The sequence below is a fragment of the Nomascus leucogenys genome, chromosome 2 (genome assembly GCF_006542625.1).
Source record: "Nomascus leucogenys isolate Asia chromosome 2, Asia_NLE_v1, whole genome shotgun sequence".
Taxonomy (NCBI): Eukaryota; Metazoa; Chordata; class Mammalia; order Primates; family Hylobatidae; genus Nomascus; species Nomascus leucogenys.
The window spans coordinates 81,711,565-81,729,175 of NC_044382.1; the positions used below are offsets into that span (position 1 = coordinate 81,711,565).

General features: G+C 49.0%; 1 protein-coding gene across 1 annotated transcript in view; it reads left to right on the forward strand.

Moving 5' to 3' along the window:
• The first annotated feature begins 3,649 nt into the window (after nt 1-3,649).
• GGA2 (golgi associated, gamma adaptin ear containing, ARF binding protein 2) overlaps nt 3,650-17,611 on the forward strand; it is a 45,844-nt gene continuing 31,882 nt past the window's right edge. Inside the window, exon 1 of the mRNA XM_030799732.1 lies at nt 3,650-3,974. Coding sequence (XP_030655592.1) covers nt 3,875-3,974 — 100 coding nt within the window. The 5' untranslated portion in view covers nt 3,650-3,874. The remainder of the gene's footprint in view (nt 3,975-17,611) is intronic.

Here is a 17,611-nt window from a genome sequence, read left to right on the forward strand (position 1 = left end):
AGACCCTGTCTTAAAAAAAAAAGGCTCACGAGAAAAGCATAACAGATTTATTTAATTAAAGTTTTATAGGCCGGACACAGTGACTTACTTTTGTAATCCCAGCATTTTGGAAGGCTGAGATGGGCAGATCATTTGAGGTCAGGAGTTCAAGACCAGCTTGGCCAACATGGTGAAATACCATGTCTACAAAAAAATTACAAAATTAGCCAGGCATGGTGGCAGGTGCTTGTAATCCCAGCTACTCGGGAGACTGAGGCAGGAGAATCGATTGAACCTGGGAGGCAGAGGTTGCAGCGAGCCAAGATTGAGCCACTGCACTCCAGCCTGGGCGACAGGACTTCACCAAAAAAAAAAAGTTGTATGTTGACATGGGAGCTTTCAGAAATAAAGACGGAGGGAAGGCTGTCTACTTTTATGCTTAGGTTTGATGACCAACAGCCAGGTAGAAATAGGATTGAACAAAACGGTATGATTGATCTATTAGACTTAGGTGGGGGAACCCAGCAAGGCCTGTCCAAATTCTTCTTGGCTTACCTGTATATCACTCCTTCCTCCTAGGTATAAGGCAGGAATAAGGGGACATGACCACCTATTATCAGACAAAGTAGCTCAGATAATTGCTTTTTTTTCTTTTCTTTTCTTTCTTTTTTTTTTTTTTTTTTTTTTTTTTTTGAGACAGAGTCTCATTCCATGCCCAGGCTGGAGTGCAGTGGTGTGATCTCAGCTCACTGCAACCTCCGCCTCCCAGGCTCAAGGGTCCTCCTGCCTTAGCCTCCTGAGTAGCTGGAACTACAAGTGCACACCAGCACATCCAGCTAATTTTTGTATTTTTTTGTAGACACGGGGTTTCACCATGTTGCCCAGGCTAGTCTTGAACACCTGGACCCACGTGATCTGCCTGCCTCGGCCTCCCAAAGTGCTGGGATTACAGGTGTGAGCCACCGTGCCTGACTGAGAATTTCTTTATGGCCAACTCTTAAACAGAAATAAGGGAAGGTTGGAGTAATATGTCTAGGTTTTGTGGTTGGCTTTAGGGGAGAGGGGTTTGAGTTTCCCTGACCTATCTTGGGAAAGAGGAGTTGGAGTTTCTGTGGCTTGCCTTGGGAGAAGAAAGACGGGCAGGAGGTCAGAGAACCTTTGCTCTGAGGCTGCTTCTGAGGCTTTCCACTGTTTTTGAGTTCAAAGTACTCGCTATGCCAAAATACCGTGCTCTGGGATATGGTTTTCTGAGCTCCAACAATGTAAAAATGTTAAAGGATTGCAGGTGCTTACAATAAGTAAAGTTTCAGGAGTTGAAGGATGGTCCTTGGCAAACTGTAGAGCTCATGCCCCCTCTAGCATGTGCAGGCTCTAGTCATGTCCAGGTTTTGTTGCAGTGTGGAAAGCCGGGTCCAGTGTTGCCAGATGTTTAGAATCTTCAAGAGATAAATATGTATTAAAGATTTTATTTAGGCCAGGTGCAGTGGCTCACACCTGTATTTCCAACACTTTGGGAGGCCTAGGTGGGCGGATCACCTGAGGTTAGGAGTTTGAGACCAGCCTGGCCAACCTGGTGAAACCCTGTCTCTAGTAAAAATACCACAATTAGCCGGGTGTGGTGGTGGGCGCCTGTATTCCCAGATGCTCAGGAGGCTGAGGCAGGGGATCGCTTGAACCCAGAGGTTGCAGTGAACAGAGATTGCACGATTGCACTCCAGCCTGGACAACAGAGCGAGACTCTGTCTCAAAAAAAAAAAAAAAAGATTTTCTTTAACTCCTTAATGAGGAAACTGGTGAGATGTTCAAACCAGTCCAAAGAATGGACGTCATGTATAGATCAGGAATGTTGAAATAGATGTGCAAGTGGGGGCAGAACTGGTTTTTCCACAAGAAGTTTGTGTGTTCCCAGGACAATATTCATTTGCATGTATGTGGACAAGAATCATCACCCATTGCTATTCAGTTACCTACAAGGAAGAATTTGTGCTTCTGTATGGCGTATGTACCTATGGTCTAAGAAGAATGTGTGTTCTGAGTTCCAAGCTACGGAATCACGGAGTGGCCAGCCCGGAGGTTCACTCTATTCTAAGAGGAACATCTGAACCCTTGGCCCCATCCTGTGGAACGAAGGCCATACGGGGGATCAGGGCCCTTTGTTTGGGGTTAAATTGAGGTTGTCAGGTGGAGGTTGCTAGGGGAAGGGTGCTAGTTGAAAATACTATATAAACTGATGCTCTTTATAAATGGTAGTGGTCCTCCTGTCCAGCCCACTGCCACTAGACCACCCCGTAAGTCCCCTCAGTAAACCTGCCTCATTCAGTGGCTCTGGGTCTCTTCTTCCGCCATCCCTACTGAAGTTAATAGGGGTGCGGCACAACAGCTTCAATGGAAAATTATGCATTGTCTAGACAGCACAACCTTCCAGGTTCTAGCCTTTCTTTGTCTTTGAGAAGTCTTATAACTCTGTTAAGTTGTAGACAGCTGATAGCAATGCAAAACAATTCTTGCCTATAAATAGGTAAATTAATTCCCCTCACTGGAGGGACAGCTCTCACCCCAGTGGAAAAGCCAGTTTTGCGTCCATTTGCACATTCGTCTTACATTCCTTTTTTTCCAGATAAATTTGCCCTTCTTTGACTTCACTTTTGGATTGATTATAACATCTGCTTGGTTCCCTCGTAATTAAATAAAATATTTAACACGTGTTCATTTCATAATTATGAGAATCATGACATACTTTTTTGGGAAAATTATCTTTTAACAAAATAAGCAAATAAATAATACATCGATGGTGTACTGTGTGATGCAGAAAATAAAGCAGAGTATTGAGGAATGCAGAACATGTTATTTTAGAAGTGTTCCAGGAAACCGGGGAGGCAGAGGTTGCAATGAGCCGAGATAGCGCCACTGCACTCCAGCCTGGGCGACAGAGCGAGACTCCATCTAAAAAAAAAAAAAAAGAAGAAGTGTTCCAGGAAAACCCTTCTGTGAATAAAAATGCAAACACATAGGCCGGGCGCGGTGGCTCATGCCTGTAATCCCAGCACTTTGGGAGGGGGAAGTGGGCAGATCACGAGGTCAGGAGTTCGAGACCAGCCTGGCCAACATAGTGAACCCTCCCTCGTCTCTACTAAAAATACAAAAAAATTAGCTGGGTGTCGTGGCACGCACCTGTAGTCCCAGCTACTCAAGAGGCTGAGGCAGGAGAATCGCTTGAACCCAGGAAGCGGAGGTTGCAGTGAGCCGAGATGGCACCACTGCACTCCAGCCTAGGCGACAGAGTGAGACTCTGTCTCAAAAAAAGAAAAAAATAAAAATAAAAAATAAATGCAAGCACTTTGGAAAGTCGAGGTAAGAGATCTTGTAGCCCAGGAGTTTGAGACCACCCAGGCAACATGATGAAACCCAGTCTCTACCAAAAACACACACACACACAAATTAGCCAGGCGTGGTGGTGCCCGCCCCTAGTCCCAGCTCCTCCGGAGATTGAGGCGGGAGGATCCCTTGAGCCTAGGAGGTGGAGGCTGCAGTGAGCTGTGATCACGCCATTGGACTCCAGCCTGAGTGACAGAGCAAGACGCCGTCTCTTTAAAAATGCTAAAAGAATTATTCGTGTTCTTCTGAAAATCAAATTTAACTGGGCGTCTTGTATTTTATCTGGCAACCGTAGGGTGAGTGGTCTCAGAAGACCCGCGCTGGGTGGAGGGATCTGGGCTGAGAAATGTCCCGGCCCAGCCCGCGTGGAGGCGGGGCCGGGGGTGGGCGTGGCACTATTGGTCCCCGCCCCGTCACGTGTCCACCGCTCCTGCCGCGCAGTCAGCCGAGGAGAGCGCCAGGCGGCTACGGCAGCTAAAGAAGCAGTGGCGCCCGCGGCCGCAGCGTCGGGGCTGGAGCGATGGCGGCGACCGCGGTGGCGGCGGGGGCGGGGGCTGTGGCGGGAACCGAGTCGGCCCAGGGTCCCCCGGGCCCGGCAGCGGCGCTGGAGCTGTGGCTCAGTGAGTAGCCTGGCAGGCCCTCGGCGCGGCCGCTGCGCCGCACGTGAGGCCTCGCTTCCCGCCTCTCGGGGCCTTGCTTCGGGGCGGGCGGCCGCAGGGGAGGCCGGCGGCCGGGTTGGGGGTCTGGGCCCGGCGCGGTGGGGAGGATCGCCCAGAGGTCCCCCGAGAGGAGCCCCAAGCATCCGCCGGGGCTGCGGCCCCCTTCTGAGCTCTGCCCCTCCCCCTCCGCCCACCCCCGACTTAACCGCAGCACAGGACCCCGACCCCGACCCCAATGGCTAGGTGACCTGCGCTTTCCCCTGCGCCGGGCACTGTGCTCACAGCGGCTCAGTCCTGCTTAATTCTCGTTCCTACCCCGAGCTGGCTTCTATTATTAACCCCACTAGGGAAGCGGGGACGTTGAGGCTAAGGAGACGCAGTCGTGCAAGACATGCAGTCTGTTTGGGGCTGAGAAAGATCTCTATCTGGCTACCGCGTCAAAAAAAGCTTTTTTACTTTTTGTGTTTACTTTGGCTAGACTTTTTTTTTAAACACACACACACATGTGAGTGTGTGTGTGTGTATATATATGTATTTTTTTTTCTCTAAGAGACAGGGTCTCATTATGTTACCCTGGTTGGGCCCAGACCCCTTGGCCAGAATTCTTCTGCATGTCTCCTGTAAGCTTCACAGTAATCTTAGGGGTTATTATTATCTCCATTTTACCAATGAGGGATTGAGGTTCAAAGAGGATAAAGAATATTCCCCTTGTACCCAGCTCTGCTAGGTGCCAGGAACACTGAGATGCATAACACAGGGTCCTTGCTCACAAAAACATTTTTTAGTGGGTACAAGCCGGCAGTCACATCACCTTACTAACGGGATTGGCGAGGAGGAGGAGGGCGTTCGTTTCACCTGTGGTGGTAGGAGTTGGTTTACCTGGGGGTCGTCACAGCCAACCGCATTCTAGGCAGAAGAAACTGCGTGTGCAAAAGCTGGGGACGAGAGAATGTGGAGCACTCCGGGAACAAGTAGGTCAGTCCGCTGGAGTGCAAGCCTAAAGCGCAGGAATCCGGGAAAGGGGCTGCACGGCTAATTGGGGCGAGATCTTCAAGAACCTTGTGTGCTGCAGAAAGGAGTTTATGTTTTATCCGAGGGCGGGGGAGCTGTTTGGGAGTTTTCAGCCAGAGAATCTGATCAAGGAAGCCTGTTAAAGGAGTCACTTGCAGCCATATGGTGCTAAATTGGGCGGAGAGGGTGAGACTTCAGGCAGGGAGAGCGGCTAAAAAGCTCTTTTGGTGATGCAGGAGGGGCTGCAGGAGGACTAAGGCAGTGGGGAGAGGGAGAAGCAACGAGCAGGTGTAGTCAGCAGCTTCGGTGCCTTGGAATGCAGACAGGGGACAAGGAGAAATCTAGGCTAGATCGCGGGTTTCAGGCTCGAGGAACAGGCAGAGAAGGTTGAGATGTGGAGTTTGAGGTGCTTGTGGCATAGTCAAAAAAGAGATGCCCTCTAGGCAGCTGGTTGGCACTGGAGAGGGCAAGTGTGGGACGTACGGTTTGGGAGTCTGGTTCATTGGCAGTGAGCTAGTGGGAGAAACTTGTGTATATTAAGAGCAGAGGTTTGGAGAGAGAGTGTGGGGAGCCCCAGCATTGAAGAGGCCGTTGGGAAGAGAAGACTGAAGGCTGAGCAGAAACAGGCAGGGGGAGACCTGCAGGGGCACCCACTGATAGCAAAGGAGGGATGTGGTTGTAACGTAGTTTTGCTGCTTAAAGATGGAGGAGAATGAGGAAGGAGAAGAGGGAACTTTGAATTTGGTAACCAACCAGTTATTGAATGAGACATCCTTGAGTTAAACAGTAGAGATAGAAGGTAGTAGTTTTAGGAGGCAATGGAGAACAGAAGGCTTAGACTGGAGTTGCAAAAAAAAAAGAAAAAAAAAAAAAAGGCTGCTCATGCCCAGCACTTTGGGAGGCTGAGGTGGGCCGATCCTTTGAGGCCAGGAGTTTAAGACCAGCCTGGACAACATGGTGAAACCCCGTCTCTACTAAAATACAAAAAATAGCCATGCGTGGTGGCGCACACCTGTAATTCCAGCCACTTGGGAGGCTGAGGTGGGAGGATCACTTGAACCCTTGGGGCAGAGGTTGTGGAGGTGGAGCCAAGATTGCACCACTGCACTCCAGCCTGGGTGACAAGGCGAAAATCTGTCTCAAAAAAAAAAAAAAAAAAAAAAAAAAGCCGGAGTAAGAGAAAGTAGCTGCCTCAGGTGGAGGAGATAAAAGGAGTGCTTGGAACTGAGGCTGCCCAAGGACACGGTTCTTCAACTCCAGCTTTTTTTGAAACAGAGTCTCACTGTGTCACCCAGGCTGGAGTGCAGTAGCATGATCTCAGCTCACTGCAGCTTACCCCTCCTGGGCTCAAGCGTTTTTCCCACATCAGCCTCCCCAGTTCTAGCTTTTTTAAAATGTATTTTTATTTATTTATTTATTTTTGAGATGGAGTCTCACTCTGTTGCCCAGGCTGGAGTGCAGTGGTGCCATCTCGGCTCTCTGCAACCTCTGCCTCCTTGGTTCAAGCAATTCTCCCGCCTCAGCCTCCCAAGTAGCTGGGATTATGGGCACACACCACCACAACAGGCTAATTTGTGTGTGTGTGTGTGTGTGTGTGTGTGTGTGAGAGAGAGAGATGGAGTTTCGCTCTTGTCCAGGCTGGAGTACAGTGGCACGATCTCGGCTCACTGCAACGTCCGCCTCCCAGGTTCAAGCAATTCTCCTGCCTCAGCCTCCCAAGTAGCTGGGATTACAGGTGTTAGCCACCACGTCTGGCTAATTTTTGTATTTTTAGTAGCGACGGGGTTTCACCATGTTTGTCAGGCTGGTCTCAAACTCCTGACCTCAGGTGATCTGCCTGCCTCAGCCTCCCAAAGTGCTGGGATTACGTGCATGAGCCACTGCACCTGGCCCGGGCTAATTTTTAATATTTTTTGGTAGAGACGGGGTTTCACCGTGTAAGCCAGGCTGGTCTCAAACTCCTGACCTCAAGTTATCTGCCAGTCTTGGCCTCGCAAAGTGCTGGGATTATAGGCATGAGCTACCGTGCTCGGCCTAATTTGTGTTTTATTATTATGTTTTTTTTTCATGGCATATACACTGTATTAAGCTCCAGCTTTTGGGGGCAGTGTCCCAAAGTTGCTAGATCTTCCTGTTTTTCAGGAACGGCTAGAACCTATATTCTTGGGTTTTCAGAAGTAGGTGCCTACTTTGGACCGTAATTTGGGGAAGGCCAGGCAGAATAAATGTGTGGGGAGGGTGCAGCCAGTGGCCTCCTCAGCCGTTTTTCATGAGGCTTGAATGTAGAAGGAGGGAGAGAGAATAGCGAGAGGGAATTTAGGAGTAAAGGAGATTATTAGAAGGAGAGGGGGCATGTGAGCCCCTCTTTGTGTTGATGTTCCTTTGGGGAACTGCCCCTCCCCCATTCTGGGTCCAGTGTCCCATCCATTGCAGAGGGGCCTGAAGGTGCTGAAGGAGCTCAGAGCCAGAGCAAAAAGGGGGGACCTGGCCTCACAGAGAGGAAGGACACCTTTTGTTTTTCTGACTGTCTGGGGAAGGAGATCAAGATGATTGCACATGCAAACAAGTTCATCAGTGCCACCATTGCCACCTGAGTATTAGATGCTCAAGTGGAACAGGGGACTTGAGGAAGGTGGGGAAGCGTGGGGGAGTGGCTGGTGAGGCAAACCGAAGGGGATCCCCCCGGACAGAGAGCTGGGTTTCTCAACCTTTGCACGAGTGACATCTTGGGCCCGATAATTCTGTGTTGTGGGGGCTGACCTGTGCACTGTAGGATGTTTAGTGGCATCCCTGGCCTAAACCCACTGGATACCAAAGCTCACACCCTTCCTCCCAGTCATGACAGCCAAAAATGTCACCAGATACTGCCACGTTTCCCCAGGGTTGAGTGGGATGGGATCACTCCTGCCCATCTCCCCGCTGAGTTCCTGAGTGAGGACTGGGGAGTGCTGACTGGACATCAGGAATGTGGGTTGCAGTCTTCATGGCTGTATTTGTTGTTGTTTTCTTCTGGGAGTAGGAGCAGAGAAGATGAAGTGAACGATGGGTTAAGCCAGATTTGTTGGGGATGGCGGGGCATTGGTGCTGCAATGGAGGGATAAGGGGGTCATGAGATTGATGGTATGGCCAAGACATGGGTGTAGTTGAAGGCAAAAGCGCATGGGTCTGAGCTACGTGAAGTCACCAGGGGTGGTGTCTGAGGACTGGCCAAGCTCAGGTCGCTGGCCAAGCTCAGGTCCCTGCAAACAAGGCAGTTGTATCTTTAAGATGGGAAGAGAGTAATAAAACCTCTTCTTAGGGTTGTTGAGAGAATCAAAGGCTTTAACACACAGAAAGCACTTAAAATAGTGCCTTACTATGCTTGTAGTAAGTGCCCAAGAAGCGCTAGCTATTATTATCATTAGGCTTTTATAGCTGCAAGTAATCGAAACTAACTCATACCCATACCCGCTTACCAAAAAAAGGAAAGTAAAGAAAGTCCCAGAGTAGGGGTAGGCTCAGTCCAGGAGCTCCACGGTTCACTTCTTTGATTGAATTTTCTCTGCTTTGCTCTTCTCCCTACTTCAATCCCAGCAGAATTTCTTTTCCCCATTGATTTGCAAGAGTTATTGTTCTTCTGCCTGTTGGCTTGGGTTTTGTGTCCACCTTGGAGTCAGCATGACCTGGGGTCATGAAATATGAAGATGGCCAGACCTGGGGTGGGGTGGGGGACAGTACCCAACCCGGAGCCAAGGGTGGGGAGGGTGAATGGGGGACCTGGAATTGAGGAGAGGGGTTGTTCCCAGAGGAGTATCAGGAAGCTGTTAACCAGAATCTCATGCCTTAAAAATACAAACGGCAGCGCCTGTGCATTCTGTCATTCAGTTCTGTGGCGTTTTTTTCCACTTCATGTATTTTGGTCATTGTTCCACATGACTGCAGATGTAGCTGCCTTGTTCTTTTAAATGAAAAGCCTTAGATGCCCCGTTGTGTGGGTGTCCTAGGATCCATTTAACCAGGTCCCTGTTGGTGGACATCTTAGGTGTTGCTAGCCTTGCGCTATTAAAAACAGCACTCAGTCCTCTTGGACTCTAGGATTCTAGCTCTGGTAGTGCTGCCAGGGAGGCCATGGCTTAGTAAAAGTTGGGTGCTCGGTAAATCTGTTTCTTCCTTCCACTTGGTCCTACTGCCAGGTGGGGATGTGTAGGACATTCCCATGCTGGGTCTGGAGGTTTTCACATGTGCTGAATTGGATGATTGCTGGACTCTTGGGGTCCACGTGTCCCTCCCGGGGAAGGAGTCCCCCTGCAGCATGGACTGCTGAAGGATTGCATTGTACTCCTCGGGGTGACCACTTCCTCACAGTCTTGGGGCTCCCCTTGCTAGCACAGGCAACTGCTGGTGCCAGGGTCATGACCCCGATGGTTGGTTGGCAGCTGACTTGGGATGGTTTGGCTTCTGAATTAGTCACTCTTGGATGAGCCATTTCACTCACAGCCGGAGGTCTCAGCTGTTTTCTTAACACCTCTGGCCCTGTAGCACGCTTGAAATGAATCATACAAACACTGCTTTTAGTGGGGAAATACATGGCAGCAGTGTTATTTCTCAGCACCCCTCTGTCCTGCTCAAGTGCCAGCTATAAATAAACCACCTTGGAGTCTGGGATAGCCCAAAACAGAGAAGGCATCCTTTGAATTTCTCCCTGGCCGTGCCTTGTCTGGCCCCTAGCTAGTCCTTGGAGCAGATTGGTGTCAAACAGACCTGCGGCGGTTGCTGTGGCCTGGTCAGACCCAGCCGCTGACCCCCTGGGCGTCATTTTTTGGAGCTGCTCAAGTCTTCTGAAATAGTTTGGGCAGGCTGGGATTATGTGTTTAGGGGCCCAGTTATTTTAGAACTGAGATAGCCATCTCCCCGTATTATCAGTATGTCCAGCCAGCTGGCCAAACACTGTCTAGCAAAAGAGGAATCATTCATTCAGTAGATACCTGCCAGCAACTCTTCTAGGTGCTGGAGCCTGTGAGAGTGAATGAGACAGGCCTGCTTTTTGCCTTCGAAGAGTTTATGAGCACGAAGATCAAGCTGGCTTCCAAGAGAGGCCCTAACTTTGTCAAGGAACTGAAGACCTCACCGCAAGAGTGGTTAGAAACACATCCAGGCTGTGGAGCTAGGCCAGCCTGTGACTTAATTTTTGTTTCTGCCACTCCCTTGCTTTGTGGCTGGGTAGGTTTCTTCATCTGTAAAATGGTGTAGATGATCGTGCCAACCTGGATTGTTCTGAGGACATCTGGCATGGTACCTGGCCCATAGTAGGTATAGTAGGTACTTTTTTTTTTTTTTTTTTTTTGAGGCGGAGTCTCTCTCTTATTACCCAGGCTGGAGTGCAATGGCACAATCTCGGCTCACCGCAACCTCCGTCTCCCGGGTTCAAGCAATTCTCCTGCTTTAGCCTCCCAAGTAGCTGGGACTGCAGGCATGCAGCACCACACCTGGCTAATTTTGTATTTTTAGTAGAGACAGGGTTTCTCCGTGTTGGTCAGGCTGGTCTTGAACTCCCAACTTCAGGTGATCCGCCCACCTCGGCATCCCAAAATGCCGAGATTATAGGCATGAGCCACCACGCCCGGCCCCATAGTTAGGTACTTTTAAAAATGACGGTTACTGTTACTTTTGAGCCATGATAAATCTTTTTTTTTTCCCCCACAGGAGAATCCATTTTCCTTTTATTCAGTATGCAGTGGAGCTAAAGTGCAGGGCATGAAGTATTTTACACAGAATTTTAAGTTCTTATGTATAGGTTTTCATGGAAATTTAAAAATTTAACAATGATGGGATAATAGCTAATAAACTGATCATAAGTACATTATCACTAGGTTTCAGCAATTCTTATTTTGCCATTTATTTTCAACTATCAATCCAAATATCTTAGTAGTATTTTAAATCAAATATAAGATATAATATCATTAATTTTGGAAAAATTTAAGTAACTATATCTGACAAGTAAAGATAAAAAAGAAAATATCATTATTACAACTAATATAATTTTTAATATATAAAATAGATCAATTTGTGTATTCACCAAAGAGTAGACTCTACAACTACTGAAGGCTTTGCATGAAATGTTTTAACATGTTTCATCTAATATTTCATCTTCAGAACAAAGAATACATGAAAATATTCAATTATGTGTAAAGGGCTATAGACTATGGTTGGAGGAGGAAATCGCAAATCGACAGTGGGATATTCCAAACCACTGTATTGTGAAAGCAAACACAAGAAAGAAAATAGGGATTCCTATTGTTCCTGATAAAAGGAAAGGAAAGGTAACTCGCAGAGAGCCACTCCCTCACTTTGCCATATTCAGATGTCTAGAACAAGGCACAGGTCTGGCCATACCCAAGGAAAGATGAGGATTCAGGGTGTAACAAAAGACAGCAGAGATCATGGGGCGTCTTAGGATTCTGCCGCCTGCATCCACCCTTGCACAAAAACTTAATCTGACATCTCATATTGGTGGGGATCTGATGTTCTTGTAAGAAAAAAAGTCTCAGAAAGTGTTTCCCTTGTAGACTGTGAGGCAGTTGATCCTCAGCACTTTCTATTTTGGAAGCCAGAAAATTCTTGACTGAGAAGGGGGGTAGTCCTGTGCACCACAGGATTCCCTTTGTTGACTGCATGTCAGTGGGTGCCACCAGCTATTACAACCAGAACTGTGTGGGCAAACTTCCTCAGGATGCAGAAGCTGCTCCCGTGAGAACCGCTGCTCCTCTCCATATGTGAACAGGCTGACAGACGCAGGCAGCACCAGCAATCTCTTGAACCACTGAGGTGCACTGGAAAATGTGAGTCGCAGTGTGTCCCTGTGTTAGAATTATTAAGAGGCTTTTGTTGACAATTGCTGAGAGCATACAATGCACCACAGCAAGATTAGCTGGGAAAATGATCTTCTGATAAAGGTTTGAACCCAGATGTTCCTCTCTTGTTGTTTTCCTGGAACTGGGTAAATTCAGTTTTCACTTCGGTAGCTCCCCTAACAATCCCAAGGCCAGGTCTTTTACTGCTTCCCTAGGTGGCGTGACCATTATCGGCCTGGGGGAAGATGAGCTGATTTCATCTCTTCCTTTATAATCATGACGTAGGGGCCTCATTTCACATGCACAGATTCCCTCCAAAGAGTAGATGAGCAGGCCTGAGCCACCCTGGTGCTTGCAGTAATGACAGCCTCGCCCCGATGCCACTCTCTCTTCCCACCATTGATGAGTTGTGGGCCATCATGCATTCAGTGCTTCAGTGGACAGAGAACCATACCCAGGTGCTCTCACAAATCTGGAGCCAATTCTAAAGTTTTTTTGGACTCCAGCTCAGCTCATACCACTGTCACATGCTAGGGACTGTGGGTGACTGTGGACACCACTGGCACCTGCTTGAGACTGTGGGTGACTGTGGACTGTGAGCAGGGATGTGCTGTGTCCATGTGACACTCCTTCTCCCCAAGAGTTGTTCAAGAAGGTGGTGCCCTAGGAATGCCATCTGGACCCAGTGGAACAAGAAGGGCAGAAAGCACCTGGCACCCACTGTCCATACTGCCATCACCCAGTTCCACAATGTGGCTAACTTGAAGATGTTTCCTCTCGATGAAAATCCTAAACAACAACAAAAAAAGAAAATCCTAATTTTGTTGTTTCTTTCAGCAGAAGTGATATTTTCTAGTCTTTACAGTTGAGAAGTTTAGAATCTTATAATGTTAGTTTCTCTCTTTAAGATGGCATTAGTGCACCAAATACCAATGAAATTCATGCTGATAGCCCTTGTCATAGCAGCGGCATGTTGATGCAAGTCTTTGTATTCACATGGCCATGGCACAGCCTCCAGTTTCTGTGCTTTATCTTTGTGAAGAAAACTAAATAGAAAATACAGGTCACGGTCATTTGCCAAGGCACGCAGGTCGAAGTAATATCTTGCATAAACACTGGCAGACACATGAATATTAAACTCCAGTAGCTCCAAAAAACACTTCTCCATCTTGCTCATGTTCTCAACTGCAATGTCCTTGGGATTCTGGCTGTCATCCACACTCTACAGACCACGATTTCTCCAAACCTTGGAGGCAAGAAGCATGGCTCCGAGGACAATCTTTTTCCTATTAGTAGGACAAAGAGCGATGTTACCATAGTTAAAAGTCGTTCGATGTACACCAAAGCTACGATTGCACATGGAGCTGTTAGTTTTATGACTTGAAAAAGAGTACAGAAATATCTGAAAGTACAGTTGCGTTTGGGATCATGCTCGAAGGATTTCCCTGGAATCTTCTCTTGTGAAAGTGGATGTATTGGCTTGTCAAAAAATATCCAGAGATCTATTTGTGTATCTGTGCTTTATGTTGTAATATATTGCCCAAGTCACACTTTCTAATGTGTGTCTAAGATCAGGCTGGCCGACTGTGCTGTTATCTAGCAATATGGTATAACACGAGGTGTATTTTCTATCAAGATGCCATGGAGGTATGTAATATAGGTGAGAGCTCCTCCTCTTTTCTTGCACACTCATTTGATATTTTCTCAAAAAAAGTGTACTTTCCCCTGGATGGTCAGAAGCAAAATATTTGGGCATCTCCTGGTCGCTGATGTGCTGCAGGTCATGGCCCTCGCGGGCTCCTAAATCGGACTGGGCAGGCTCCACAGCAGTGGGGTGTGGCGCTACTGCCACCTCCACCTGCATGATGTTATAGCTGCAGGGCGGTTCCGCCCACCACACCCTGCACTGGCTTTGCTTGGGGCTGGCATTGGAGAGCAGTATGTTCCATCTGCGTCACCTCTGCTCCTCTCTGCCTTGGCCTGCACCTTTGCTTGATGCTGCCTCATAGATGTCAGCACTGCAGGACAGCTCCCCAGACCCCCCACGCCGGCCCCGCTTGGGGCTGGCGTTGGGGAACAGCATGTTCCATCTGCTGTGCCTCCACTCCTCTCTGCCTTGGCCTGCACCTCTGCTTGCCACCACCTCATAGATGTCAGAGCCACAGTACAGCTCCGTAGACCCCCTGGGCCGACCCTGCCTGGGGCTGGCATTGGCGCTCAAGCAACAGCTCAGCGTGTTCCCCATGAGGCAGCTCGGCTCCTGGCTCCTCTCCAGCAGCTTGGGTCTTCCCTTGCTTCCAAGTCTGCAGAGCCCAGCACTTATACCTCTTCCCAGCAAAGGCACGCTGGCAGGGCCAGCCCACTAGCAGCCCGCACTCCACCTCAGCTGCCTCCCCTGAGCTGCCTTGTCTACAAGGGTCACTTGGGAACCTGTTTGGTTTCTTTAAAATGGGCCTAGATACAACAAGCCTGAGAGCTGTGATTGTGGAGAAGAGAGCACAGAGGGAGCTCCTCTTCCTTCCACTGCTTCCCACCAACTGAAGGAGGTTGCCCTGCCAACCACCAGAGCTCCCTCCTGGTTCCCAGGAACCAATCAGGCCCAGAGTCCTCCCCACATGCCCCGTTCCCATCGTGAGGCAGGAGCCTAGGCATGTGGCTCACCTGGCCCCGCCCTGCCAGCGGCCCCGCCCCTACCTTTCATTCATTGCTGGCTGCTGGAAGCTTTCAGGTTTCTACACTGTGAGGAAGATCTTATGGTTTCAACAAACGAAGAGGCTTATGTAAAAGAAAACCGAGCCGGGCGCAGTGGCTCACATCTGTAATCCTGACACTTTGGGAGGCCGAGGCGGGCGGATCGTGAGGTCAGGAGATCGAGACCATCCTGGCTAACATGGTGAAACCCCATCCCTACTCAGGTGATCTTCCTGCCTCAGCCTCTCAAAGTGCTGGGATTACTGACAAATCTTGACTGAGTCCTCATGATACAAGCTCTAGCAAATAAGAAAGAAACCGCCTTACATTTTGTAGATTGTATTGCTGCTTGGCCTTGGTTAAGGGTTTGGAATGTAATTTAACCTCAGAGAGGTTTTTTCTTTCTTTAAGAAAGCTGGTGGCCGGGCGCAGTGGCTCACGCCTGTAATCCCAGCACTTTGGGAGGCCGAGGTGGGCGGATCACGAGGTCAGGAGATCGAGACCACGGTGAAACCCCATCTCTACTAAAAATACAAAAAATTAGCCAGGCGTAGTGGCGGGCATCTGTAGTCCCAGCTACTCGGGAGGCTGAGGCAGGAGAATGGCATGAACCCAGGAGGCGGAGCTTGCAGTGAGCCGAGATCGTGCCACCGCACTCCAGCCTGGGCGACAGAGTGCGACTCCATCTCAAAAAAAAAAAGAAAGCTGGTGCTGGCCGGACACGGGGGCTTACGCCTGTAATCCCAGCACTTTGGGAGGCCGAGGCGGACGGATCACGAGGTCAGTAGTTTGAGACTAGCCTGGCCAATATAGTGAAACCCCGTCTCTACTAAAAATATAAAAAATTAGCCAGTCATGGTGGTGGGCACCTGTGATCCTAGCTACTCGAGAGGCTGAGGCTGGAGAATCGCTTGAACCCGGGAGGCAGAGGTTGCAGCGAGCTGAGATTGTGCCACTGCACACCAGCCTGGGTGACAGAGCGAGACTCCATATAAAAAAAAAAAAAAAGTGCCCATCAGTGCTGTGTCTCTTTCACTTGGCAGCCAGGGAGGAGTGAGAAGGCTCTGGATTCTGTGAGGGGAGCTTGGGCCATGCCTCCTGTTCTCTGCCTCTCCTCTTCTCTCCCTCCAGGTCCAGTCACATGCTGAGGTCAGAATTCTTTTGAGGTGTCAACCTTGACCTTGTAGTGAACTGAAACAGAAGCTTAAATGGTATAGACTTTAGGTGATTCAGACACATAATCGCTGAGAATCACTGCTTTAAATAATTTATTTGATGAGTTTCTATGTTGTACCTATGGGTAAGGCACTGTAGGGAAGATATGGCTTCTGCCCTCAAGGTTTCATTCTCTTTAGGTAGGACAAGACATGTCTACATATTACAGTAAAAGCCAGAGACTGTACGTAATAATAAACAATTATCCTTTGTAGATCTCTTACTGCGTGCTGCTGTACTAAGCATTTTAGACACCTTCTCCTTTAAATCCCATGACAGTCCCATGAGGAAGGTACTGTTTTCCTTGTTTTCTTTTTGTAAATATATTTGTAGAGATGGGGCCTCACTATGTTGTCCAGGCTTGTCACGAAGTCCTGGGCTCAGGCGATGCTCCTACCTTGGCCTTCCAAAGTGCTGGGATTACAGGCATGAGACACTGTGCCCAGACTGTTTTTATTATTTTTGAGACAGGGTCTCATTTTGTCCCCCCAGGCTGGAGTGCAGTTGCACAATCATAGCTCACTGTAGCCTCGACCTCCTGGGCTCAAGTGATGCTCCTGAGTAGCTAGGACTGCAGGTGTGTGCCACCATGCCTGGCTGTTTTTTTTGTTGTTGTTGTTTTGTTTTTTTTTTTTTTTTTTTTTTTGGAGACAGAGTCTCACCCTGTCACCCAGGCTGGAGTGCAGTGTCGCAATCTCAGCTCACTGCAACCTCTGCCCCCCCGGGTTCAAGTGATTCTCCTGCCTCACCCTACTGAGTAGCTGGGATTATAGATGCACGCCACCATGCCCAGCTAATTATTTGTATTTTGGTAGAGACGGGGTTTCACCGTGTTGCCCAGGCTGGTCTCCAACTCCTGAGTTCAGGCAATCCGCCCTCGGCCTCCCAAAGTGCTAGGATTAAGGCGTGAGCCACTGTGCCCAGCCTTCTGACTAATTTTTTTAAAAAATTTCTGTGGAGATTGGGTCTCGTTATGTTGCTCAGGCTGGTCTCGACCTCCTAGGCTCAAGCAGTCCTCCTGCCTTGGCTTCCCAGAGTGCTGGGGTCATAGGCATGAGCGGCAGCACCTGGCCCTATTTTCTTTATTTTATAGTTGAGGAAACTGAGGCTCAGAGAGTCCAAGTACATGTGACTAATGGGTGTAGCTGGAGATCCCTATAGGAGAAGGGGCAGATAAAGTATCTGTTCAGAGGAGGAGGAGACAGCTTTTGTTTTATGGGGACGGGAGATTAAAAGGTCATAGAAGTCCTTAGGGTGGAATGTGACTTGGGACTCAAGGGTAGATAGGATTTTAAGATGTGGAACATGGGGAGAGAGCTTTGCAGGGGTGGGGAGGAGAATGTAGGAATCAATCACTGATCCTTCCCTAGCCCTTGTGTTCTCTCTTCACTTAGAATGGAGTCAGTGGGCAGGAAGATGGTGATTACCTGTCCGTTGACCCCCCCATCTAGACACATGACTTCCACGTGACATAAATGTGACTGCAGTCAGGAAAAATTCAACTCTGTGCTGTGTTGAGTAATCAGAGGGAGAAGCAGTGGGGCTGGCGCAGCGGGAGGAAGTTTTCTGCAGGAGCTGGAAATTCAGATGGGTCTGGAAGAACATGGATAGGGCACTGAGAGGCACAGAGCGGACACTCGGGCCAGGAGAATAATAATGTCAGAAGTACTGCCCCAAGATGCAACACCTCGTTTCCAGAGCCTAAAAGAGCTGCTGTGTCAGAACCAGTACGGTTTCTCATCGGAGAGGCTGGGCAGGCCAGGATCAGATGGCCAGAGGGGAGTTGGAAGGGTTGTTTTTTTTTTTTGTTTTTGAGACAGGGTCTTGCTCTGCCGCCCAGGTTGGAGTGCA